The 24,401-nt window shown below is 44.9% G+C and overlaps 1 protein-coding gene across 1 annotated transcript; it reads right to left on the reverse strand.

The window, feature by feature from the left end:
* Nucleotides 1–9,841: 9,841 nt before the first annotated feature.
* LOC142766846 (uncharacterized) lies at nucleotides 9,842–18,065 on the reverse strand. The gene is made up of 3 exons (XM_075868071.1): nucleotides 17,676–18,065; nucleotides 14,803–14,921; nucleotides 9,842–10,216 (listed from the first exon to the last, which is right to left on the reverse strand). Exons 1-3 carry the CDS (start codon nucleotides 17,991–17,993, stop codon nucleotides 9,844–9,846), a joined length of 810 nt encoding a protein of 269 aa, XP_075724186.1. The 5' UTR covers nucleotides 17,994–18,065; the 3' UTR covers nucleotides 9,842–9,843.
* Between the last annotated feature and the right edge of the window lie 6,336 nt (nucleotides 18,066–24,401).

A 24,401-nucleotide genomic window follows, 5' to 3' on the forward strand; every position in this document is an offset into this window, starting at 1 on the left:
CGAAATAATGGTTAAGTCGGGCGGCGTACTGCGTAGCCGTCTCACCATCAGCTGGTTTTCTTGTCCGAAATCTGTCCCGGAATCCTTCCACAGTAAATCTAAATCGCTTCAGTAAAGCAGTTTTCACCATTGCATAGTTGGCTGCATCGGTCGGCGTCAGCCTACGGTACACACTGAGTGCTTCACCACTCAAGCAAGTTCTCAAAGCAGTTGCCCATTGATGTTCCGGCCAATTCTAGCTCCTCGCAATTGTCTCAAATCTGTGAAGGTACGCGTCAAGGTCGTCCTTCCTTTCATCAAACGCTACGAGAAGCTTGCTTGGGTTCAAAGCCACGTTCCTCCCGTTCGCTGCTTTCAGCTCTAGCTTGGACCGGAGTTTCACTTCGCTGTTGCAAACGGAGCCGATCGAGTTTCATTTCGTGCTGCCACTGCCCTTTCCTTTCAGCCATCTCCGCTTCTCTTTCTTCTCTCGCCCTTTCGGCTGCCAACTTTTCTCTCTCCAGCTCCAACTTCAATTCCTGCCCTCTTTCTTCTTTCAGCTGTCGCTCCTTTGCCTCTCTTTCTTCTTTCGCCATCTCAGTGGCCAGCCTTTCTCTCTCCAACTCAGCTGCTTTTTCTTCCTTGGCCCTCTCAGCTGCCAACCTCTCTCTCTCCAACTCAGCTGCCTTTTCTTCCTTGGCTATTTCAGCTGCCAACCTCTCTCTCTCTCCAACTCAGCTTCTTTTTCCGCTTTGGCTCTTTCGACCGCCAACCTTTCTTTTTCCAGCTAAGCTGCCTTTTCTTCTTTGGCCCTCTCTTTTTCCTCTTTTTTCTTCTGGGTGACCCACTTCCATAGTTCGGCGCCAGAAAGACCCATCTTCTCACCAAGAGCGACTAACTTTTCGAGATCCATTGTGTCTCACAAATAAAACCTTGTCGCGTGCAAAAAATATCTGCCTAAATCAGTCTATTTGAACACTCTCCTGCACTCGTTAACGAGAACACTGAGCAACACACAAAATCGTTCCGATAGCAGTATCAACAACTCGAGGCTCTTTCTCACTACTTTGGACTCACTGTGCACAAAAAAGGTCCTGTCGCGGACGCCAGATTAATTGTCACAGGTCCCGTTAATTTGGGAGGCGATCACCGGGCTAATTCCAAGGGCCGAAATATCGACCCCCCGAACCGCACCACGAAAGCGTGGACAATTTAGAAGTGGTCCTATTTGGCGCGCCAGCGGACGCCGGCTGTGGACCAAAGAACAAGTCAGAGCCAAGAGTTGATAAACAAACAAAATTATATTCTCAATTATGGCAGATCAAAACAATACAGAAGTATGCACACTCGACAATAGTTGAATAAAATATGTCACCAATCAAACAATGTACTACACAGTACAATCAGCCACACTCGAAACAACGGACACAGACAACAATACGCACTACAATGCAGTCGCATGCATCGAACAATGAAGACACTTAAAGACTAAAGAGTTAGAAAACTTATTCAGTCCAAAGTTCTTGGAACAAAAGTCTGGATGATACTCTTCCGAGAATCACTCACTCCAAGTCCAGTGTTGTTGTCGCTCCGCTGCCTCCGATGTTTCTCTTCCAGGAAACCTCGCGTATTCAATTGACCGCTCTCCAGGCTCCAAACTTCTTCGCCGGAAACACGTCGGCTTCACACACGCAGCTGTTGCCATGCGTCTTCGCTCGATAGTGGTAGATACACACTCTTGCCTGTAACCCGAGTCTTCACCCATCAGGTGGAAATCCTCTTCTTCTCCTCATTTGTCACGGAAGACAAAAGGCTTCGCCCACAAGGCGGAACACCCTACGCACTCTGGCGCATACTTTCTTCTTCTCCTGCTTTGTCACTAAGGACAAAACCTTCACCGACAGACACGGCGAAATAACCCCTCGCACACTGGCGCTAACTTCCTTCTTCTCCTGATCTCCCATCTCGGCTGCTCGATTAAATACTTTTAGCGCGAGATTCCAGAAAGTTCTCATCATTTAGTTGGCGCAATACGCAGCGAAGGCTGGAGATAGGGCGAGACGGTACGAGGGCCGTCAGGGACGGATGACGCAACCCTGCATCATCGCGCCCCATTCTATCGAGAATGTTCCAGGGCTTGCTGGGGCGCCGATGAGAGGAGGTTCGTCGGCGAATCCACGCTTCCGAGGGGAGAGGGACGCGCGCCCGGGGAGTCTTTGGATGCTTCTTTTCTTTTTTCATCGCTGACCTCGAGGCATCCTTCCGGCGTTTGTCGCGAGAATTTGGCGGCGCGCCCTTTTTGAGCGCTCTTTTTGTGACACAGGTTGAGGGCCGAAAAACGAAAGTCAAAAGTGTGCCATCCCCTGGATCGACATCTTTTACAAGGTAAACTTATCTTCGGTTCGTAGTGTCAAATAAAACCGAGAACGCCTTGCTTCCTTTTTTCTCCGTTAAAGCATTCAGAGAGCTTTCGACGACTCGAGTGGTTGCTGCATCCGGTGTGATAAACAAGGACCGAAAACGACAGGGAGGTGCATCGTGTATTTACCATCTACTCGTGCAGTTCCGAGCATGACGGTTCGTGGTTCTAGACAAGAGAGTCGACCACTGTGCTACGCACGACAATTTCTTGACGGAAGCATGACCAGGAAACAAAAAACGCCTTCATTATATCACTAGGAGTTACTGTACTGTATGTCATGCTTCGCAAGGACGTGATCGACAACAGTTGACGGCGCTGCTACACAAGGCAAAGCCCCCACGTCGCTGGTCGGCAACGTTCTGTTAAGTTGCGCATCAGGAGCCGAGAAAAGGCTTCGCTCCCGTTCCGCAGGATGAAAGGTATGTTGCTTTGCAACCAATCCTTTACGAGGATTCCTGCGGAAATCAAAGCTGCATCAATTTCTCTTCAACAGTGAAAGCCCATGCAAAATTCTACACACTAAACAAAAATGACCTGAAATAACCTGAAAAACTGGGTAAACCATTTGTCCTCTAGCGCACTACCTCTCCTGGGTTTTTTTTACCACCTACTATTGAGGTAAATATTTACTCTCGTGCTAACTGAGTTTTTGAACGTAGGGAGAGTAGTAATTATTTACCCCAGTGAGGTTTTGAGCGAGTATAGAGACAGTAAATTTTTACTGCCTTCACAAGGTTTTGAGGTGGTTTCTGGGAGTTATTTCTGGTGGTAAAAAATAAAAATTGACGGGTGCATTCGCCCAGAGTCGAGTAATTTATGAAATAGCAGAATTTATTGAATTTATTAAACAGCAGAATTCGTGACACATAGATTTACATACAGACAAACACGCACACACAACAAATGCAGAACAGACTGCACGCGTTGCTCAACTACACTTTGACAATCCGGTATATATAGGCATGACGTTGTGACCGGCCCTGTAGGACCAGTAGGAGAGCTCATTTTTTGCATTTATTAACAACAACGGTGTAAGGTGCAAGCGTAAACTTAAGAAGGGCTGCAGGGAAATAAATGTCACAACGACCTTTTATTCTCACCTTTTTGAGTATCCACCTTTTTGAGTATCCGATAATTACTTGGCACACCGGGCTCATGGCCCCACGCGTGTTAGCACTGCTGATGCACAAGTCCATAAAATATACATAAGTACGCACAAACCATGGCGGCTCAATGATTTTCATTGAGCGACGGTGCACAAACACAGTAGCAGCACGTATTCATCACAACGGGCGTAGAGGAGAGGTGCACGCCTGCACACAAGCTTCTTACCGACGGCGTACTAGGCCTTTTCGAGGAGCACGGCTATCCGATGAAACACAGCTGGCGATCACAGAACACATATCCTGTGCGAATTTCATCGTCATTTCAGACACAAATGAACACGTGACCGCCATCTTACGGGGATGGGGCGGTGTATGCATACTTCCAACGAAAGACCACCGTCCGGGTTTTCTTCGTGCTCACCGAGAGCCGCTTGCTGGTTCCGTCTGCCTCGTATCGGCTTCGCGCTACATGTTTGAGAACAGTTGGTGCATGAGGTGGGCGATTCGGGCAGCACTTTACTCACGCAGACATCGCCTACTGTGGGACAAAATATATGCGATGCTTCTTTCACCTGCCCCGGCGACACACTCCCACTGGTCACTGACGGCCGTGGCTCGGTGCCGACGACAGAGTGAAGCATTTCGCTTATTGCTTCTCCAGTAAGCAAGCACGGACGATGACACCAGATTGATTTTGTTACCACTGGCAGATATTTGCGATTCGGCTCAGAAGCGAGATATCCGCGACGTGCAGGTGCCGAGGCGCTCAGAAGCGGAGTGTCGTTTGACGATGTAGGAAACACGTGAGATTCATCAGCCCAACCAGACACACAGATACCGAGCTTCTTGCACCGTCTGTCTCCAAGGCACCACCGAGCAAAACCTAACAATTTGCGAAAATATGCAGGACAACTTTCCACAGCAGGTTTTCTTTCTTTTTTTTTCTTCTTTTGAGATCCCCCTGTCTTTTTTTTTTCTTTTTCGTTCTGCTGTTCTCGCTTGTTGTGCTTATGCTGCCTCCAGTTCCAGTGAAAGTGCGTTGACTCGAGGTCAGTCCTGAGGCATGTCGATGCCAAAAAAAAAAAAAAATCTGTGGTCCTCGCGTACCTTTAGGATTTACTGAGGGCGTCACGATGGGGGTATGGGGCAAGAGCCACCGAAGCAGCTGCACCTTGCAGTCACGTGGTAATAAACTCTGAATCGCAGGTTAAAAATCACGTGATAGAAAACTCCCTACGTGGTAAAACTGGATTTTGACATCCTTTTACTACTAGCCTGAGAAGTGGTGTTAAAACTATGTCATGTACCATCTTTTATTCCTACACGAGGTAGTAATTTTAAACGCAAGAGAGTTTTCAGAGGTCATGAGCCGCAAAAACCCCAAACTCGGATAGTTTTTGCTTACAGTGTAGGATCGACCTACAGTTTTGATCAGCGAACGTGGCCGCGCCCCTTTTGCATTATATTATAATATTTCAGCGTTTCTATTTTCTCATGTAGTCATCCTTTGTTGCTTTTTGACAGCAGATTTTATTACGATACTGCAGTGGTGGTCAGAACGTGATAGTTGGATCAATATCTCGCGTATTTATGCTACTAAGCCACACATAAACTAAAAAGCGCGAACAGGAAACTGAACGTTATCAGTCGAATTGCTGATAGGAAGCTGTGAATTACGTGCGTATGTTCGCCTACAAATCTCTTATCAGCTATGATTGATTGATTTGTGGTGTTTAACGTCCCAAAACCACCATATGATTATGAGAGACGCCGTAGTGGAGGGCTCCGGAAATTTTGACCACCTGGGGTTCTTTAACGTGCACCCAAATCTGAGCACACGGGCCTCGACATTTCCGCCTCCATCGGAAATGCAGCCGCCGCAGCCGGGATTTGAACCCGCGACCTGCGGGTCATCAGCCGAGTACCTTAGCCACTAGACCACCGCGGCGGGGCATCTCTTGTCAGCTATATAGTCTCCGAATAGTTCGAGATGAGTTCACAAATTCTTAAAAGGTTAGATATACAGAAAGCAGTCAGATGTATCCCACGCATTAGGATACAATGAATAAAGTAGAGAGATATTTTTAAAGAGAGAAAAAAAAACTTCTAAAAAGCAAAACTGGGTTTCTAACCTGTGGCCTCAGTTTTCGCAGCACGTCGTACTCAGTTTTTTAGCACACTAACGGCGAGTAATGTGTATACACCACTTTGCATGCAGCACAGAAATTTCGATGCCGTTTCGGCGTGTTAACAACTACCCGCGAGATGGCGCGGCGGGCGAGTTTTGAAGCGACATCTTTCCATTTTGTTTGAACTGCTCTTGTGAGGCGCTCTAAAAAGCGGCCACATTTATGATGCGGATTGTCGGGAAAGCAACGTTTTGAGCGTCACCGTGCAGAAGACTACGTAGAGGGATGGCTCTACGTGCCTCGGTGTTCGACAAGGAAGCGCTGGCCGAGTCGAGACTCGAAGTGCGGTGATAAAACACAATGACGTAACAACTGTGACAGTCGTCAGTGCCCGTTAGTTCTTTGTATGCCTGTGGGCGCTTTTCGAGCATCTTTCTTTGTGTTTGATCAGCGGAGTGCAAGTGCCGAGCTGTGCCCTCATTTAGTGCGATAGCGTTAAAGAGCTCGTGTCGCAGAAAACCCACCGCCGGCGTCGGCCCCGTTGGTCTGGAGCATTTGAGACAAAAAAAAAAAAAAAAATCAAGTTACCGAGATAGCCGCAAGAGGCCGCTACTTGTCCATGCGTGCACGCACGATCACACTGAAGAAGCCGCGTATTTAAAGAAAAAAAAAAGTGCTCAAGCTCATGAGGCGCGGTAGTTTCTTTGCCCTGCCACCCACCCCTGCTAAGCTTCCACCACTTTCGTCAGGACCAGAGAAAAGATGATGCTATTGCAGCATGCGACAAACCTTTGTAACTCCAGTCGCACTGGATGAATTAAAAAAATTGCGGGGTTGAATTCTTGAGGCAATAGGCCCATTGTTACTTCAAAAAGTGTTTCAGGACCCCTTTAGATCATTTTGATTGAAAGGCGTCCCGACAAAAACGAACCCATTCGGCGATAATAGCGCGCGCTGGTCCAATTTACTGTGTGCGTGTTCGCGTGCGCGTGTGTGTATGTAACCAAACATAAGAATAAGTATGCACTTAGCGGTTGAAAAGTGCACTAGGGGTCGGATTTCGCTATCGCGTTCAACTCTTAAAGGCGAAGCTTGATGGTACCTAAATTTGGGGTGCATCTTTTGCGCCTGAGTGGCGCCATGCGATTATCGCGTGTCTTGGCGTTCAAATTTTTTTTTCACTGCAGTCGCTGCTTCTCCCTTGCAGCAAGACGGTTTTTATGCTTATTTGAGACAACCACTCATCAACCACTCACTTCAAAGTAGATCAAAGTCTTGGCGTTGTTGAGTAGTAGTGGTAATAACGTGGGCTTGCTTACCAGGCATCCTGAGTATGCTGAAAGGCTATCGTGCGTCAGCGTTCACGTTAAAGCGCATACGTTAATTTTATCGAAGCGAAGTTCACGCTATGCTGCGTTGTGCAAATGTGGTCATCCGCATATTCCAACGGGCTTGAGCAACCTATAAATTAATGCCTACCTAATGCTCATTACTGTGGTATAATAGCAAATAGCCAGCACTGCAACCTCAATTATTTTCCGACGTGATGTTTCTTATGTATTTATGCTAAAATTTTTGCAGCTCACATAGGAGACGGGGACATGGAGAAATAATGTACAAATAAGTGTTTTAGGCGCGTCCTAGCCTTTTGTGCGAATTACAACGAGTGTTTAAACGTGAATTTGGGTCAAGTTGTCCAGCTGTCAGTTTTACTGTAATGATGTTAATAGTACACAGTTCTTTTGCCAATAAGTTACAAGCAACGGCATTTATCTGTGGTAGAATATTTGACTGCTACGCGGATTGCCGATGTTCAGTTACTGTTGATACCGCGTTTTTTTTTTTTTCATTCTTTGCGAATTCTGTGACACGGGCTTCTAAACGCTGAAGCATTAAGGAGCACCGTTCTTGAGTTTATGTAGACTACTCCCTTATGACGCCTGCCCGCATTCCATAGGATGTTGTGTGCACATTGTAGCGGGAAACGTGTTTTACGAGAAATGATATATATAGATCCCTTCATTCACGTCGTAACCTGTTAATCGTAATCATAGCTCATTTATATCGCGCTATGCCAGTTTTTTTATTATATGATATTAAGGAGACAACCGCAAAAGCACCAGGACGTAGCGGCTGGACAGGTACTGCCTTTGTTCCTCTAAAAAAAAAAATGCTTCGCACTTTAGCAAGCGGAGCCGAGTAAGGGTTAATGTATGTTAACATTATGTATGTTATGTATGTTAACAAATGTATGTTAACAATTTAGTGCAAGTTCGTAGGAATAAAAATGGATTTCTATGTGAGCGGGAAGCAAAATGCCATAGTAAGAAATGTTATATGAAATAAGTTTAGCAGCAAACTTTTCCGCCCGAATCGTTTAACTACAAAAGGCTGGTGTAAACCAATAGGAATGCTCCGTAGAATGACACAATCTTCGGGCTGTCCGTCTCGCGCCTCTATACGCGAAACGGTGAAAATAGAGGACGAATATACGAGACGTTTGCTGATCGGAGACATAGCACCAGCCCTAGCGCTCGCGACCATGGCCTTGCGATTGAACTTCGCAGTCGCTACTCAAGCCAAGTGTACCATACCACGCTGCTCACCTTCTGCCATTGAAGGTACTTTCAACGGCGCAGCGGTAATGAAAGAAGGAGAAAGACAATGACACCTTCGAATCGTACACAATGCGGACAGAGATGCTTGTCTAAAAAAAAAAAAACTCGAATAGGATGGACGGTGATCAGTGACCACCATGTGTCGTGGGCTCCGACCGAGTCTTCTCTGAGATGTCGCTCCTGGAGAATGACAGCGGCGGTGTTTCTGGTGACCGCAAGGGCTCTTTGGCCGCAACGGCTGGCGCTGGGCTCTCGACAGATTTGCAGGGCGGCGACTCCGCCATTGACGAGTGCTCGCGCGAGAAGACATCCAAGGTGGGCTCAACCTGTTGATAAGAAGTAGGCCACATTGAGCCGAGAAGTGCCGATTGCCTCCTTACGACACCGGTGCTATGCCCTAAACTTCAGTTCAGTGTGCCAGAATATTTTAGCACAGTAAATCCGATGGCAGTAGTTTGAACTGTAAAGAGTGCAATGAATAAATTGGGGGTCTTTCGATTGATAAGCTTCAGACGCTACTACCAAGTGATACATAATTGTCCGGGTTTCGCTTATGAAAACCACAATATAACTGAAGCACGATGTAGTGAAGGGGTTCGGGAATTAAACCAACTGCTGTTCTTTAATGTTCAGCATCGCATTCTGTCTTTCCCTATATTTATATATTGCATCTAAAAAGAATGAATTGGTACAAACATGATTGTTATGGTTCAGTGGAAAGCTATATTTGATGCATATGACATCGACATATAAGCTTACCTAATGTTTGGACCACTTAACTGTTAGGTATATTATTTCACTATAATTGAAAAAAAAATGCATAAAAACAACATGCACTTTTTCTTGAGCAGCTGGCATAGTCACAACGCCGGGAAGTGCAGCTCTCAATCACGTGATTCTTAAATTTTTGTGTAGCTTCTGAGAACTAGTGCTAGGTCAAGCCATTGGAGTTTTTTGATAACCAACGCAGAATAAACTAACTTCCAGGCGTAAATGCAGATTACCTCGCCATGACCAACCTTTAAGAAACACAAGACCACCTTGGTACCTGAATGTAAAACAAATGTCTATGAGGTTTTTTTTTGCGAGGACCATAGTTGAGTGGAACAGGTTACCAATCGAAGTGGTGAACATGTCAACGTCCGACTTTTTTTTCTTTGTCGGCTATTGTGGCCTGTTTGGGATCGCAGGGTGTGCTTTATTGCTTGAAAGTGATTTACTTGTTATTCATTGTTCCTTGTACTGTTGTTGTGAAATGACTGGTGGGCTTTGCTTTTTGACACCAGTAACTGTGGACTGCTCATTGATTATTCCGGTCAGTGTTTTTTGTATCTTATTGCAATTTGGTCACTCTGACAGGATAATGACTTGTAAGAAATATCACGTCCACTGCACGGTAAGAACTCCTGTCTAGGCGATCGAAAGGTTGCGGACGGTACTGAATAAATAATAAATAAAACAATATTAGTAACAACATACAATCACGTTGGTGTATGCAGTCACTCCAGGAGTCCTATAGTCATATCTGTAAGCTAGTAATTTTCTCAATTACAATGAAGTAGACAAAGCAACCAACGGCGTGATAGGACTCATCTATCAGTTAATACCTTGGGTGTTTCGCCCACGTAGCGTGTGGCGCGGCTCGATCGCTGAGAGCTCTTGGAGCTCGTGGACGGCCGCCGGATCAGCAACGCAGAGACACCGGGCACCTCCGATGAGGAGCTCTTGCGGGGAGCCAATTCGGGCGCCTTGCTGGCCGATGCTTGCGAATGCTGCATCGAGCCTCGTCTCGAGGATGGCTTTGAGCCGGCTTTGGAGCCAGCTTTCGAGGTGGTCTTTGAGGGAGCGCTGCTCCGCCGTCCCTTGCTGTCTTCCTTGTCCACCGCACTGCTGCCCCCCGGTGGCTTTTTGGACTCCGAGTGGCGGCGCTTCTTGGACTTGTTCGTGATAACGCTGGTCTGCCTGTGCGCAAATGACTGACGTCTCTAGCAACTCAACAGTGTAGGCCACGGTGTCAGAATAGAACCTATTCTAACACCGTGGTGTAGGCATAAAGGCATTTGTCTAGTGCACCGTGTCACAAAACGTGAAGGACTACAACCACTATGACTGATGGGCCATAATTTATGGCAGAGATATTTAGTGTTCTACTAGGTAAGGTCCTACATAGGTGTAAGCATCGGAACTGGCGGAGGCCGATGTAGGGCGTTTTCGGCCAACTTATCATAGCATGACTGGTTTGCGCAGCGTTTCACTAGCACCGACTTACCGTATATGATTAAGTACAGAAATGCCTTACTGTCTTGGTCAGCAGGATGCTTTTTAAAACTTCAGGCACGCAAACTGTTCATCCCACGCCATAACATGATGAAGAAGATCACATGGGCTAATACGAAGGTCTCGCAAACTAAGGAAGATGCATGCGACCATTGCTGTAGGACGTTACCTTGCTTTATCACCCTGACTGAGCCTGCAGTGCAAAAGCCTGTCTGGTCAGTCGCCAATTTACCTGATAATGTGCTTGCTGCGCTCACGTTATCCCCGCAAACTTCTTTATATCACCTGCCCACCAAACTTGCTGCCTCCACTTCACTGCACTAACGGTAAGGTAAGCTGGCATGCACTAACTGTAAGGTAAGCTTTCGCCGCTAAAACACACTGTTAAAGAAACAGCCGTTATGCTGACCAGTACGACTTTAAAGGCCAGCTCCGGTGATTTTTCGAGGTCAGTGGATCTGAATGAAATTCACCGCGTACGTACATTTGCACGTTTGCGCCATTCATGCCAAATCGCTGGCGTGAGAGTTTCGCAGATTCTTTCAAAACGAGTTTTATAGCTTGCCTGGATACGCTCACCTTGCTTGCCAGAATTAATGGCAACATTGTGTGTGTGGGACGTTGAGTTTTGCCAGGCAGAAGTGACGAACTGCTGTGTCACAGCAGCGTCTGCCTAATGAAGGAAGGAAAAATTTTTTCCTCCCTCCATGGTCTGCTTGTCTGTTATGATTAAGTAGCCAATCCGTGGATCAATCGCGCAATCCGCGCAAATCCGTGGATCAATCGCGATATCATTCACCTAGTACGCAAGATCAAAAGGTTGAAAAAACGTAAGGTAAACAATTCGTTATCCAGAACCCTGCGCCAAACACTAGTGGATAAAATTCGTGCGAGTAAGCAATTTTTCTATTCCACCACCTTGCCTAATTTTATTAAAACTAATCCTTCAAAATTCTGGCGTCACCTAAATGCGAGAGGGCGTGACGACGATAATAGCATAATAATAGGAAATCAAACTATAACCGATAAACAGCTGATTGCGAATGAATTTAAATGTTTCTTTCAATCCGTTTATTCTGATTCAGTGCCTTCTAATGATATTGGAGAGATACGTAATGTAACCGGACTGAACTCTGACTTTATCAGTTATGAAGGAATAGTTGCAATGTTACTTAATCTAAATTGAAATCCTCTGTAGGCCCTGATAAGATTCCAAACATGTTTCTCTATCGGTATGCCGAATCCATAGCTAAATTTCTAGTTGTTATATTCCGTCTTTCCTTTTCTGAAGGTGTTGTCCCCGCCAAGTGGCGTATTGCACGTACAGTTCCTGTTTTTAAAACTGGCGATCGAGCCATCGTTACTAACTATCGCCCTATTTCGCTTCTCAATTCCTGCAGCAAACTCATGGAGCATATTATTTCCAACTACCTGGTCGACTTTTTAAATTCCCGCAATATTTTAACACCCTTCCAGCATGGTTTCCGTAAGGGCCTATCTACTACCACTCAACTCGTTTCTATTGTGCATACCTTTTCTTCAGTTCTCGACAAGTCCGGCCAAGTTGACGCAGTATTCCTAGATATAAGCAAAGCATTCGACAGGGTTTCGCATTCAGGTCTTCTCTATAAACTTAATACACTTAATGTCCCGCATCTTCTAATAAAGTGGATTGCCTCATACCTTGAACATAGAAAACAATTTGTTGATGTCGGTGGTCACGTTTCAGATCTTGGATCAGTTAACTCCGGAGTGCCTCAGGGAAGTGTCCTGGGGCCTTTATTATTTCTGGTATATATAAACGACATAACCTCTTGTGTGCACGAAAGCGTTGCTATTCGTTTATTTGCGGACGACTGTCTTCTGTACAGAGCTGTTGAATCAACTAATGACCAAATTACCCTCAACGACAGCCTGAATTTAATATCCAATTGGTGCGACACTTGGGGAATGAAGCTTAACCAAACTAAAACGGTGTACATGCGCATAACTAATAAAAAATGTCCTCTTATGTTCAATTACTCTGTAAAGGGAGTCGAAATTTCTCAAACCAATAGCTTTAAATATCTCGGCTTATCATTTACAAATAATCTAACCTGGTCAATGCATATCGACAAAATCTGTGCATCAACTCGGCGTAAGCTCGGTCTCTTACGTCACAAACTAAAAAAATCCCCCTCCCATGTTAAACTTCTTGCATATAACACGCTAATCAGGCCTCGTCTTGAATACGCGTGTATCGTTTGGGACCCGTTCACTAAAAAAGACATTAACAAACTTGAACAAATTCAGAGGCTGGCTGTACGGTTCATATATAATCGTTACCGCCGACATGACTCGCCTACCTCTTTAATGCAAACAAACAACATCATGACCTTACAGAGCCGCCGTAAAATAACAAGACTAAAATTTCTTCATCAGCTTTGGAACCGTAAACTTGCACTCGACCCCGCTCCTTATCTAAACCTTTTGCCCCATAGACCCACCAGGAACTTTCACCCTTTTAAATTTAACTCGATTTTTGCACGCACAAACATATTCAAACATTCCTTTTTCCCGCGCATCATAAGTGATTGGAATGCCTTACCATCTGAAACCTTCTTATCAAATAATGTTCTTCAGTTGTTTAACCAGCTCGCAGAATAAATTTGTAACGGTGCCTTTATCTTATGATTGGTTTCCCATATCTAGTTGTGTAAAATCTGTGCTACGCTATTGTTATGATCATTGCTGCCTTGCTTCGTTTTTTTTTTCCTTCTTATGTGCCATATGTCTGATATATGCACTGATTAGTACTCTCCTGTTCTCTAGTGTTTTCTTCGATTGTTCATTGCTTATTTCTTCTTCCTCTCAATTTGTATTTCTTTTTTTGTTTAAATCTGGTTTTCATCATTGATATACAAACAAACCACTCCTGCTTGGGCCGCCCTAGGCCTGCAGTATTGTATAAATAAAATAAAAATAAAAATATAGATTATGTGCGTTTGGCCAGCGCTCCCTTGCTTGAGCATGTAATTTCCTTTTTTTTTGTGTTGGTGGGCGTGCGATAGGTGCCAAATGGTGTTGCATTGTGAGCCACGCACGATTTGCCATATATGCACCATAACAGCGTGAGCGTTTCAGCCGATCACCGCAGATGGCATGTACAAATAGTGCCATCTGGCGGGCATTTTGTGCAATCAGGCAGGTTCCGGCGGTGTCAGGCAAATCTTTACGTCACACGTAGAAGCGCAATCGGTTGACTTTCGGTTTCAGCATTGTGGTTTTTCGGTAATTAAAAATTATTTTTTGAATTTTTTGAGCGTTTCAGTTATTGGGCACGTAAGAAGAGTGTCAAAGGAACATAAAAGAACCATTATCCTGACATGGTGAGAAATCGCCGGAGTTGGCTTTAAGTCAGATTCGTTCTGCACGCACGTGGTGTTTTTGCACCTGATGATGGTAGTGGGCATTAGGTGCTCAGATGAGGGAATTCTATGAATGAGAAAAACAAGTTTGGTGGTGCTCGTTAAGACTATTTCGTATTCGTGTTCAGCTTCAAGAACACAAAAATACACCTCCAGTTGTCGCAATAGACTACTTCAAGATACAGAGGATATATACTAGAGGGAGCCTCCGTGTTAAAATTATTATAAGATGAAAATGGTGAGTATTGATAGTAAACGTTTCTTAATCTCACGCATAGATTCATGTTTACTGCCAGCACTGCACCTCTTAAATTTCTAAGCACTCATGTTGTTGCGAAAATCAGTCACCTGGTTTTTGCTTACACCTGCATTCGAGCGTCATGAGGCCAAAGCCTGAGAAGAGAATGTTAGATGCAGAAAGCTTTCGTGTGGGAAGATAACAAGGGCAGATAAAGATACGCAGATATACGCAGATACGCAGTCTTCAAGTTGCTATAAGTGAATGCAAAAGAAACCATGTAAGTAGTGTTGAAGAAGAGCTACCCTTAGTCACCATTTTATTGCAAAGCTATGGAGTTTTACGAGTCCAGATAGATGAAATCCAGCTATGTCTATGTACGCCAAATACGTTCATGAAATTTACGTCATGCTTTTTCAGTTAAACAGCTTTTTCAATTAAATGTTTCAAGGAACTTTGTGAAATAGAAAACAAAGCATGGTAGAACATACAGATGGATTCATCTACCAATTCTTGATAGGGCAAGTGGCCCGCAGCGTTTCTGCAAGTTTTCACTTTCACCAAAATATTACTACCAGTGGGACCGTTTTTGAAATCGTTTTTGAACTTGTTAAATGCTATGTTACCTGGAATCACCAGGCGAGGAGGTAGCAGCTGTGATAGACTGTTTCCTGGGTTCTGCTTTGGCTTCGTCGACTCGTTCTGCCCCTCCCGAAGGCGAGGTTTTGGCACTTCCGGCTGCAGCCTTCGAGAAAACAAAAATCGACGCACATGTACGATGAGGTGAATGATGAGTGGGGCTCCGGAGAGAATGATCCATCCATCCATCCATCCATCCATCCATCCATCCATCCATCCATCCATCCATCCATCCATCCATCCATCCATCCATCCATCCATCCATCCATCCATCCATCCATCCATCCGTCCGTCCGTCCGTCCGTCCGTCCGTCCGTCCGTCCGTCCATCCATCTATCTATCTATCTATCTATCTATCTATCTATCTATCTATCTATCTATCTATCTATCTATCTATCTATCTATCTATCTATCTATCTATCTATCTATCTATCTATCTATCTATCTATCTATCTATCTATCTATCTATCTATCTATCTATCTATCTATCTATCTATCTATCTATCTATCTATCTATCTATCTATCTATCTATCTATCTATCTATCTATCTATCTATCTATCTATCTATCTATCTATCTATCTATCTATCTATCTATCTATCTATCTATCTATCTATCTATCTATCTATCTATCTATCTATCTATCTATCTATCTATCTATCTATCTCCGTTCTTTCGTTCATTCGTTCGTTCATTCGTAAGGAGATTTGCCACTGAAACCATTAACGCCATCTTGGGATATGTTCATGGGCATATACACACAAGTGAAGTTTATAGCAAGTGCAAAAAAAATGGACCCATATCTGCATGGCTCACTGCAAATGTCGTCAAATGACGATAGTCTTCCGCCTGAAGAGAGTGATTAAAACATTTATGTAATGTTTTGTTGGAGAAAATCGGTGAATGCGATTCCGGAATCGACAAGTACTGCTGACTGGGCGAGTTGGGCGAGTTGGTGCAGCTGGAGGCGCTGCGCCTCGATGCACGCAGTGGGTTGGCGCCACCTCCGCATCCTCTTAGCAAAGCGCAGGAAACAGCCCCCTTTTCGTGCATAGCGTTGCATTGTCGGCTTAGCGTAATACACGCTACATTCCTTAGAATTACTAATACATGACTTTTGCAGTATAAAGAAACATGCCAAGATATATTGACGTGTTGACGTTGTGACTTAGATATGCGCAACATTTGGTTTTTATTTGATACCACGACAAGTATGAACGCAGAAACAGAGCAATATTACTGGGCGCTGCAGATGTGGTTGTATTTTAGAATTAAATTGATTGATATGTGGGGTTTAACGTCCCAAAACCACCATATGATTATGAGAGACGCCGTAGTAGAGGTCTCCGGAAATTTAGACCACCTGGGGTTCTTTAACGTGCACCGAAATCTGAGCACACGGGCCTACAACATTTCCGCCTGCATCGGAAATGCAGCCGCCGCAGCCGGGATTTGAACCCCCGCCCTGCGGGTCAGCAGCCGAGTACCTTAGCCACTAGACCACCGCGGCGGGGCATTTTAGAATTAAAGGCACAGACAAACCATTTCAGGTGACAAATAGACAAGTCGGCGGACACACAAATGAACAGACCAAAATTCTCGCGTTGAGGTATCTCAAGAAAGACTATCTTAAAATGCGAGAAGTGACGAAGACGGGCACAGGAGTAACGCAAAATAACTGAACTTTCTCTGGAGAAAACGCATGGAAAGGGTGAAAACCTGTTCACCGCGAGCACAACCGAAAGTCTCAAATGTGTGCATGTAGGTAGCCTACCTGTTTGGCCGCACAGCTATCATCAGACTTCAAATACAGGAAAACTCCTACAAGATAGCTCTCGCGCGGTATGACTTCAACGGCGCACGTGCCCTTTAGCTTAGAAGCGTGGCAGCTTGGGCTAGTTGGTATGACATGCCGATAGTTATAGCGCGAGAACAGAGTGACGACAAAACAGTGTCCATCGTGTCGTTCTTGTCTGGGTGGTCGTTCTTTTCTTGCGCTATAACTATCGGCATGCCCTTTAGCACCGCGAACAAGAGTTGAGTGCAAGCGCAATCCTGTCTGTGCCGGGAGAAATTTACACAAGGCTGACTTTTCAGAGATAATTTGTGTATTCACTGGCCACCGTTCAGAGTGAGGATGGTCTATTCTATAAATACTGTTCACCTCACCTAAAATACATTTGGTAAACGACACCCATACCATACTTTGTGATGGCCTGTATTCCTAGCTGTATGCTCTGTATTTGCTTGTCCTGCAGTCCTGTTCATCTTGTCCCACGCATTGTCTGTCTTTATTCAATAAACATCGCCAAATAGCTGAAGCGTCTGTATGTCTAAACAAACTGCATGTCGGGCCAAATTTCCACGCCGGAGGAGCAGCATGTATGACAAGGCAGGCAGAGGGTTGAGTAGTGCGGACAGCCCGAATACATTCAGGTAGAGAACTGCAATTCACTGTTCCTTCGCTCTAAAATTCGCATATACAAAATAGTTTGACCTCTTTAGCTCACTAAACAGTAAAATGCGTGCTATATATACGTTAACGTGCAGACTAAGTTTGTTTGCTGTTATTTTCTTGTTTATTGTTGCTTGACCTGTGTTCCCATATTGGGAATATTTGTATAGTGTACCATTTCGTTCTCGTGCTCTTCTGTATTTGCCGATTATTATTTATTTGCTAATAGGATTGGTAATACTTTGTTCGTATTTTTACACTAATATTTTTTTCATACTTTAAGCTTTGCTGTGAAGCAGCTACCCAGCAAAAGGGGGCCGTGACTGTGACAGCGTTTTCTGGGCCATCACTGTCTGTACGTCTACACGGCAGAGATAGAGGATTTGAGCTTAAAAGTTAACTCACGGTCGTGGTCGGTGCCCCTGAAGCGGCTTGCTGCCACCGCCCTTCACCGGCACTGTGCTTCCGGTCACGCTGTGTGGTCCCGTCCGGGCCGGGTATCTGCGACCCGCTTTCTTTGCGGCGAGCGCCCATGCCGGACTCGACGATGCTGCCCCGCTTCACGCTCGGCTCGACAGTCATGGTTTCTTGATCGCACATCACCGGCTGGCGTCGCAGGCGTCGCAGCAGCAGCCACACGAGCACGGCTACAAGGCCGGCGCAGATGCTGAAAAGCGCGAACGAGAGTATGTTGTGGAATGAATCGTCGTTGAGGAAGGGCATCGTGGCTGACGAGGCGGGGCTTTTCAGCGACTGGGTGCAGCCAAATATGAACAGTCTGGACTAGCAGTGGCTTTCGAGCCTGTCGCGCGACAGAGTGCTCACGAGAGCTCGCGTAGGGCTCGAGAAACTTCTTCTGGTTTGAGCCCACTATTAGGTTCGTGCTTACGCCTTACCACGTAAAGCTAACCCACTATGCGGCAAAAGCTTTTGAGCGCGCTGCCGCTTCATGAAAGGGTGTCCCATATTCATAATGCAGAGAGCACTGCTCACGAAGTAACATGCACTTATTTAATTTAGGTGCACAACCCTGGACAATTGCCTGTTCCCGGCGGGATGTGCTAGTAGGCGTGACCAGGCTTGACGAAGCCCATTGAGCACTGCTAACTCTCTTGAACAAAACTGATTTGGCCTCGCGTTTGCAGGCATTTTGTCCATGTGATACCTATTTGTGTTTACGTCTGTGTTATTGTTGTATGTTTTTCTTTAACTTTTGTTTCCTCTTTCTTCCTTCCTACCTTCATCTCCTTCATGTATCCCCCTTTTCGAAGGAGTAGACAGGCGTTATGCCCCTATAATTGGCAGTTGTCAGCTGATCCCTCCCTATTTACTTTTTGCCTTCGCGTTTTTTGTGTATACGAACGAAAAAATACACAAATAACAGGTTCATGTACCCAACCTCTACATGACGAGTCCTTGCTTATTCATGGCTTTGTGGGCGTACTGGACGGACGAAATACTGTTGGCAAGTTCTGAGAAGTTCAGCACGTCGGCTCGCTGCACCGAGAAAGCATAGATGCTGAGGGTTCAGTGTATTTAGTACTTGCTTAACACGGGCAGAGAACGCGTTAGAGAGTTGCAGGGGCTATACCGTAGAAAAAATTTTGCAGGTGCTGTCAAGATATACCTTCTGGTACAGCCTTTGATTGATCAGCTAGGGCTACACATATTTTTTAAAGGAGAAGGTCTTGCAAGTTTATGTATCAAAACTGTGTTTTACGTTGTTTTTCCTTCTATTCTATGCCCCATACCCACTCTGGGGGACTGGCCAAGAATGCATATTGAAAAATTTATAAGTTTATTGATTTAACATTCTTCTAAAGTGTGGGACTACGCTACTTCATCTTTTAATAAGCAGAAGTATATATGTCACAAAAATGACTCAAAATTATGTGTCACTTCTGTTTCATGTGCTAAACAGCTTAACGGGTCACCGCTATTAATAAAGTGAAATGTACGTATACTCCTCTTTTAGCGGTGAAGCTCCTTAGGGTCGAGGCTTGTCTCCCGTCGCGCCTTGTGGCCATGCAAGTACTTGTTTTTCGCGATAGTACTCATCGCTCTTGCTAGAGGCGCAGCTGTGCTCTCATTTGATTGTAATGGCGCCCACTAGCTGGTGCGGGGCGCTCGCTCCACTCTCAGTGCGTGCTCTAGTTTGGCAAGAGACCGCTAGAGGGCCGCGCCCGTATATAGCACTCGTTGTTCGCGCGCTTCCTTTCTCTTTCACCGGTTGCCACTCAGTGCACTTCGGTACTGCAACACTGAGATTATGAACACCAACAAATACAAGGCGGTGGCGGAGCGGAGTGCTTGCAAAGCACCTGCAATGCGGGCTCGCTGTTGAGACATTAACATTCTGCAATGAGAGCTAGCGAGTCGTAAGCGGAACAGTGACTAGAATAAAATTAGTGGAAACGGCTTCCTGGGTCCGTAGATCTTTTGCACAAAATAATCGCCTACCCTATAACTAAATAATAAAACATTGTGTACATATTGTATTAGTATGTAAATATTAGGAGCACACTTCCATCTTCCTGTGTTCCTTTGCATGATGATCGAGTGGGGCGAAATTTACGGAGGATTCACAGCTTGCCAGATTACCCTCAGGGCTTCACCCACTCACCATTGCTCACTTCACGAATATGCGGAGTTTTTTTTTTTCTGCCGCTTGTCTGACGTCAATATGTAAAGTGTCCAGCGTCTCTGTTTTATGACACGTCGTTTTATTTTTGTTTGCTTCATTATAAATGTTGCTTAAATACGACACACAATTCTTCAAGAATTCATATAGTGGTTTTGGGACGGTAAACCCCACATATCAATCAATTCTTCAAGAATTCACGCACTTATCCGGAGCTTGCCTTCACGCCAAGTAACCACCTTAGCAAATGACGTTGATACGATAAAAATTACTATATCTTCAGAGGGAGTTCTTCAAGAGATAGAGCTAACAATTTATAGGGTATGTCGAATGAATACCTCAGAAATGCAACACTTAACAAGTCACCAGAACTTTACTGATAGTCAATGCTTCGATACCAAAACAGTGAGCATTTCCTTAGCATGAACTGCTGTATTGCAAGGAAAGCATGAGGTATCTTACCGAAATTGACCTTGTACAAATATAAACATAAAAGCAGGACCATGCTGTTCGGAATATGTATGAGAACAAGTGAAGCAGAGTTGTTGAGACGTTGGTTGGTTTTTTCACGTGACTATTTCAATGATCCCTTGCACAGATCAGTTACACCGAATCATCAACACCTGACTAGCAAGTGTTCCTATGGTAGCGCTGATAGCTGTTGAATGTCACTTCTGTTCATGGGCGTGTGAAAGTTTATCAATTATAAGGGGAGGAGGCAAGCTTCGCTTAACCTTTTTTAGATAGTGTTGGCTTCACCACAGTCATCCTCCTCACACCATTGGTTGGATCTGATGGTGAACGAGTTCTGCGAAATATACAACTAAAAGGAAGGGACAACGTACTTACAAAATCCTTTAGACCTGCCACTTGTCTTCGATTTTCTGGTTTGATGGTGGCAAGACGACACCGTGCACGGGTCATTGCTTTACTATTACCGCCGAAAAATGTGAGTAACCATACACTTGCGCATTAACAATGATGTTTATATCCAACTGAGCAGTGGGCAGCATTTGCGCCCGATTTTGTTTATTAGGGATGAGGGTGGTCGACGGGGCGCCTGCCTTCCACTATGTGCGCCTAAGCCGCCATTCATACTGACAAGAATGCACAAATGCATTTTAATTTTATCAATGAGGTCGCTTTCTCGTAAATTTGAAGTCGCACGCGTGTATTCGAGTGGATAAAGAACTGTATACGTTTAGGACACTGTGCGATTGAAGGCTATGTCACAAAATTTTCCCCATTGAGATATACACACATGATAGTAGCATCAGGACACATCACTAATATAAGCAACCGTTAAAGAGCTTCTGTAAGTACCCGGAGCGTTTTCACACAGGTACTACAGCCGAAACTGATTTCGATGTATATTGTTTGACGTTATTTTATTAGGCTGTATGTGCTAAACCATGGTCATTGCGCCATAAGCGAGTCTTTTGTAGAAATAAGATTTCACAGGAAGTATTGGTGCATCATTAAGGCACCGGGAACAAGTATATTTTTTTGTATGACAGAACAAAATGTATGTGTGAATTTAGAATATGGAATGTGCGCGCACACACAATGTAATAATTGTCCATAACATATATCGCGGACAGATTTCACATCACAATCCCACCTTCTATGGCAAGACCAAGTGCACGTCGGCACAGATGGGCACTTTGTATGAATATTTGCGGGGAGAGCGTCTTACAACGTGCTGCGCTGTACAGACTAAATCTTTATTACAGATGGAATACAGGTTTCTTGACGTGTATTCGTGGTGGTTTGGCTTTCCGAAGAATATAAAGCGACAGCCTTAACGTTTCGGTTGCACCGCTGAATCAAGTTGCATTTCATTATTTCGGAAATATTACGAGAGGCTGCTCTTCCGAAATTGTAAAATATCTTTATTCAATGGCAGGTGTTTTTGCCTTAATGCAAGATAGCTACTGACCCCGGCCGGACCAGAAAAGCGCGTTGACGTTCCCCCTTACGTCCTTGGCAATCGTACGTGTTCAACGCGATGGTATAGCATTTCTCCGCACTTAGAGGCACTGCTCAACGTGAGGGTCACAATGACCAAGAAAATTGATGCGTCTTAGTGTTGTCGGCTCAACATACAACAGAGCCTATAGCAGTTTGTATACAGAACATGTGATAACATAACAATGTGTCATATATCATGTATGCTCAACCACGAGAACAACTGTAAAGACGACACACAAAATTGGTACACCTGCTCAGCTATAGCAGAGGTATGACGGATAGTGTGCACTAGTGAAACGTCAAATATTGTTGTCGAGATGCTCAAGCATGGAGTTTATTCCCCAAGGTGTCAATATTAGCTGGATGCGTCATGGCAATGTTATGTCAACCATAAGAAGAATCTTGAAGATGCCTTGTGAAATGGATGCTCGGAGCGTTGTAAATCGGATAAATCTTGTGGATTTATATGTGGGGTTTAACATCCAAAAACCACTATATGATTATGAGAGACGCCGTAGTGGAGGGCTCCGGAAATTTAGACCACCTGGGGTTCTTTAACGTGCACCCAAATCTGAGCACACGGGCCTACAACATTTCCGCCTCCATCAGAAATACAGCCGCCGCAGCCGGGATTTGAACCCGCGCCCTGCGGGTCAGCAGCCGAGTACCTTAGCCACTAGACCACCGCGGCGGGGCAAATCTTGTGGAAACAGCTGAATAGACGGGTACGCAAAATTGATACGTCGAAGAGCTGTCGGCCCAGTATGAAGATGCATACAACGCATAAGATTGATCAGTCAAAGCACCGCTTTCTCACTGCCCAACGCTATATCTTACAAGATGCGGTTTTGGAGTGGCTTGGCTGTTAGTCGCGTAATCCATAACCAGGGTAGAAAACTTATACAAAATCATAAACACTTCTGAAAACGTTTTTACGCGTACCACAGATTTACATTTGCTAGGAAGGCGTGAAATTCAAGAAGTGGTTGAGATAGTTTAGCATTTCTTGGTGTGGTTTGCCACCCTCATTGGGCAATGACTATAAAAAAAAAAGAGTTGGTTTGGTAGCAACCACATGTGAGTGCTGTGCTTGCTTTGCTCCATCTCTCAAGACTACGCTGATATAGTGTTGCCTGCCGCAGAGTCTTCCTAATCACTTCTTCTCTGAATAAGTACCACTTCGAAATTCGTTATACTGGACGTTTTCAGTGTTTACAATTTTCATTTCTCACTATTGTTTCATTTAGTACGAAGCTGGCGTGCGGCATATAGTAAAATGTAAATTGAAAATCGCAATAACCTGCGATCAGAAAACTGGTGCATTTATACAACAATGCAATGCTTTGCTCGTTTCACCCAGAGGTAAGCAACATTTTCACTTTCTACTGATGGAAGTAATTCTGCGCAGCAACTGATCTGACTGAATGACATTGGCTTGTCATTCATGCTTTGATTAGTGAAGAAAATTATATGGCGCTCATGCCTAGCGGCTCTACCATTCGACTCGTAAAATTTTCCCTCCACCTAGCATGTTTGGTGCTTATCTATCAACAATTGATTATGAATGGGGTCCTTTGAAGCAGGTGTCTCGAACTCAGCTCTACTACTAGACCACCGGCACAAACTTCAGTACCTCAAGGACCTGGGCAATAAGAACTTTGGGTAGAAAAAGGGGGCCTTGACAAAATGCCAGCTAATGTTGTCATTTGGTCACAGGTGCTTTGAGTGTCCAATGTATGGTCATCTTGAAAGTGAATAAGGCGTAGAGATTCGAGTAACATATAAATGCCGAGTTCCACAAGGACTGTAATCAAGCAGCCGAACCTGAAACCAATTGCTGTCAAAAGCTTATAAGCCTACTTCTCGCAAAGAGGAGAAAGGCCTTCGGCAACCATGGTCTACGTAGAAGTCAGCTCTTGAGCAAAAATTGTTCGAAAAGAAACCCGTTTGTTGGCCCCACCCGTTGTGGATCCGCCTGTTGTGGACAACTGTCATATGTACGTTGACTGCTCATGACCCCACGTTAACAAACCCCAGGTGGTCAAAATTTCCGGTGCCCTCTACTACGGCATCTCTCATAATCATATCGTGGTTTTGGGACGTTAAACCCCACATATCAATCAACTGCTCATGACTTCACCTATAAAGGACATTTAAATAAGTATGAGACGAGGGCAGTCTTGTGCATACCGGGCGACAAGCAATAAGCCCACGTGCCGTATGTGGCTCGCCTGTTTGAAACATCCAATTTATAAGTACGAATTGGTATAGAATGCAAAAATAAGATTAGCACTCGGCTGCGCCAGGTTTTACTGACCGTGTTCCGGGTAACACGTCACTTCCCGGGCGATTGGAGCCTCTCTGCACGCACAACGAGATATGCAAGCACCATTATGTCCCAGAAAGAGTGCTGCCCCTGCTACACTTCTTGCTGTGCAGTACCCAAACTGTTACTCTCGGACTGCTTCTAACAAGATTGTACTCTAGCCCTACGGAACTGCACACAATATACCCAGAAT

This window comes from Rhipicephalus microplus, chromosome 7 (assembly GCF_043290135.1).
Source record: "Rhipicephalus microplus isolate Deutch F79 chromosome 7, USDA_Rmic, whole genome shotgun sequence".
Taxonomy (NCBI): Eukaryota; Metazoa; Arthropoda; class Arachnida; order Ixodida; family Ixodidae; genus Rhipicephalus; species Rhipicephalus microplus.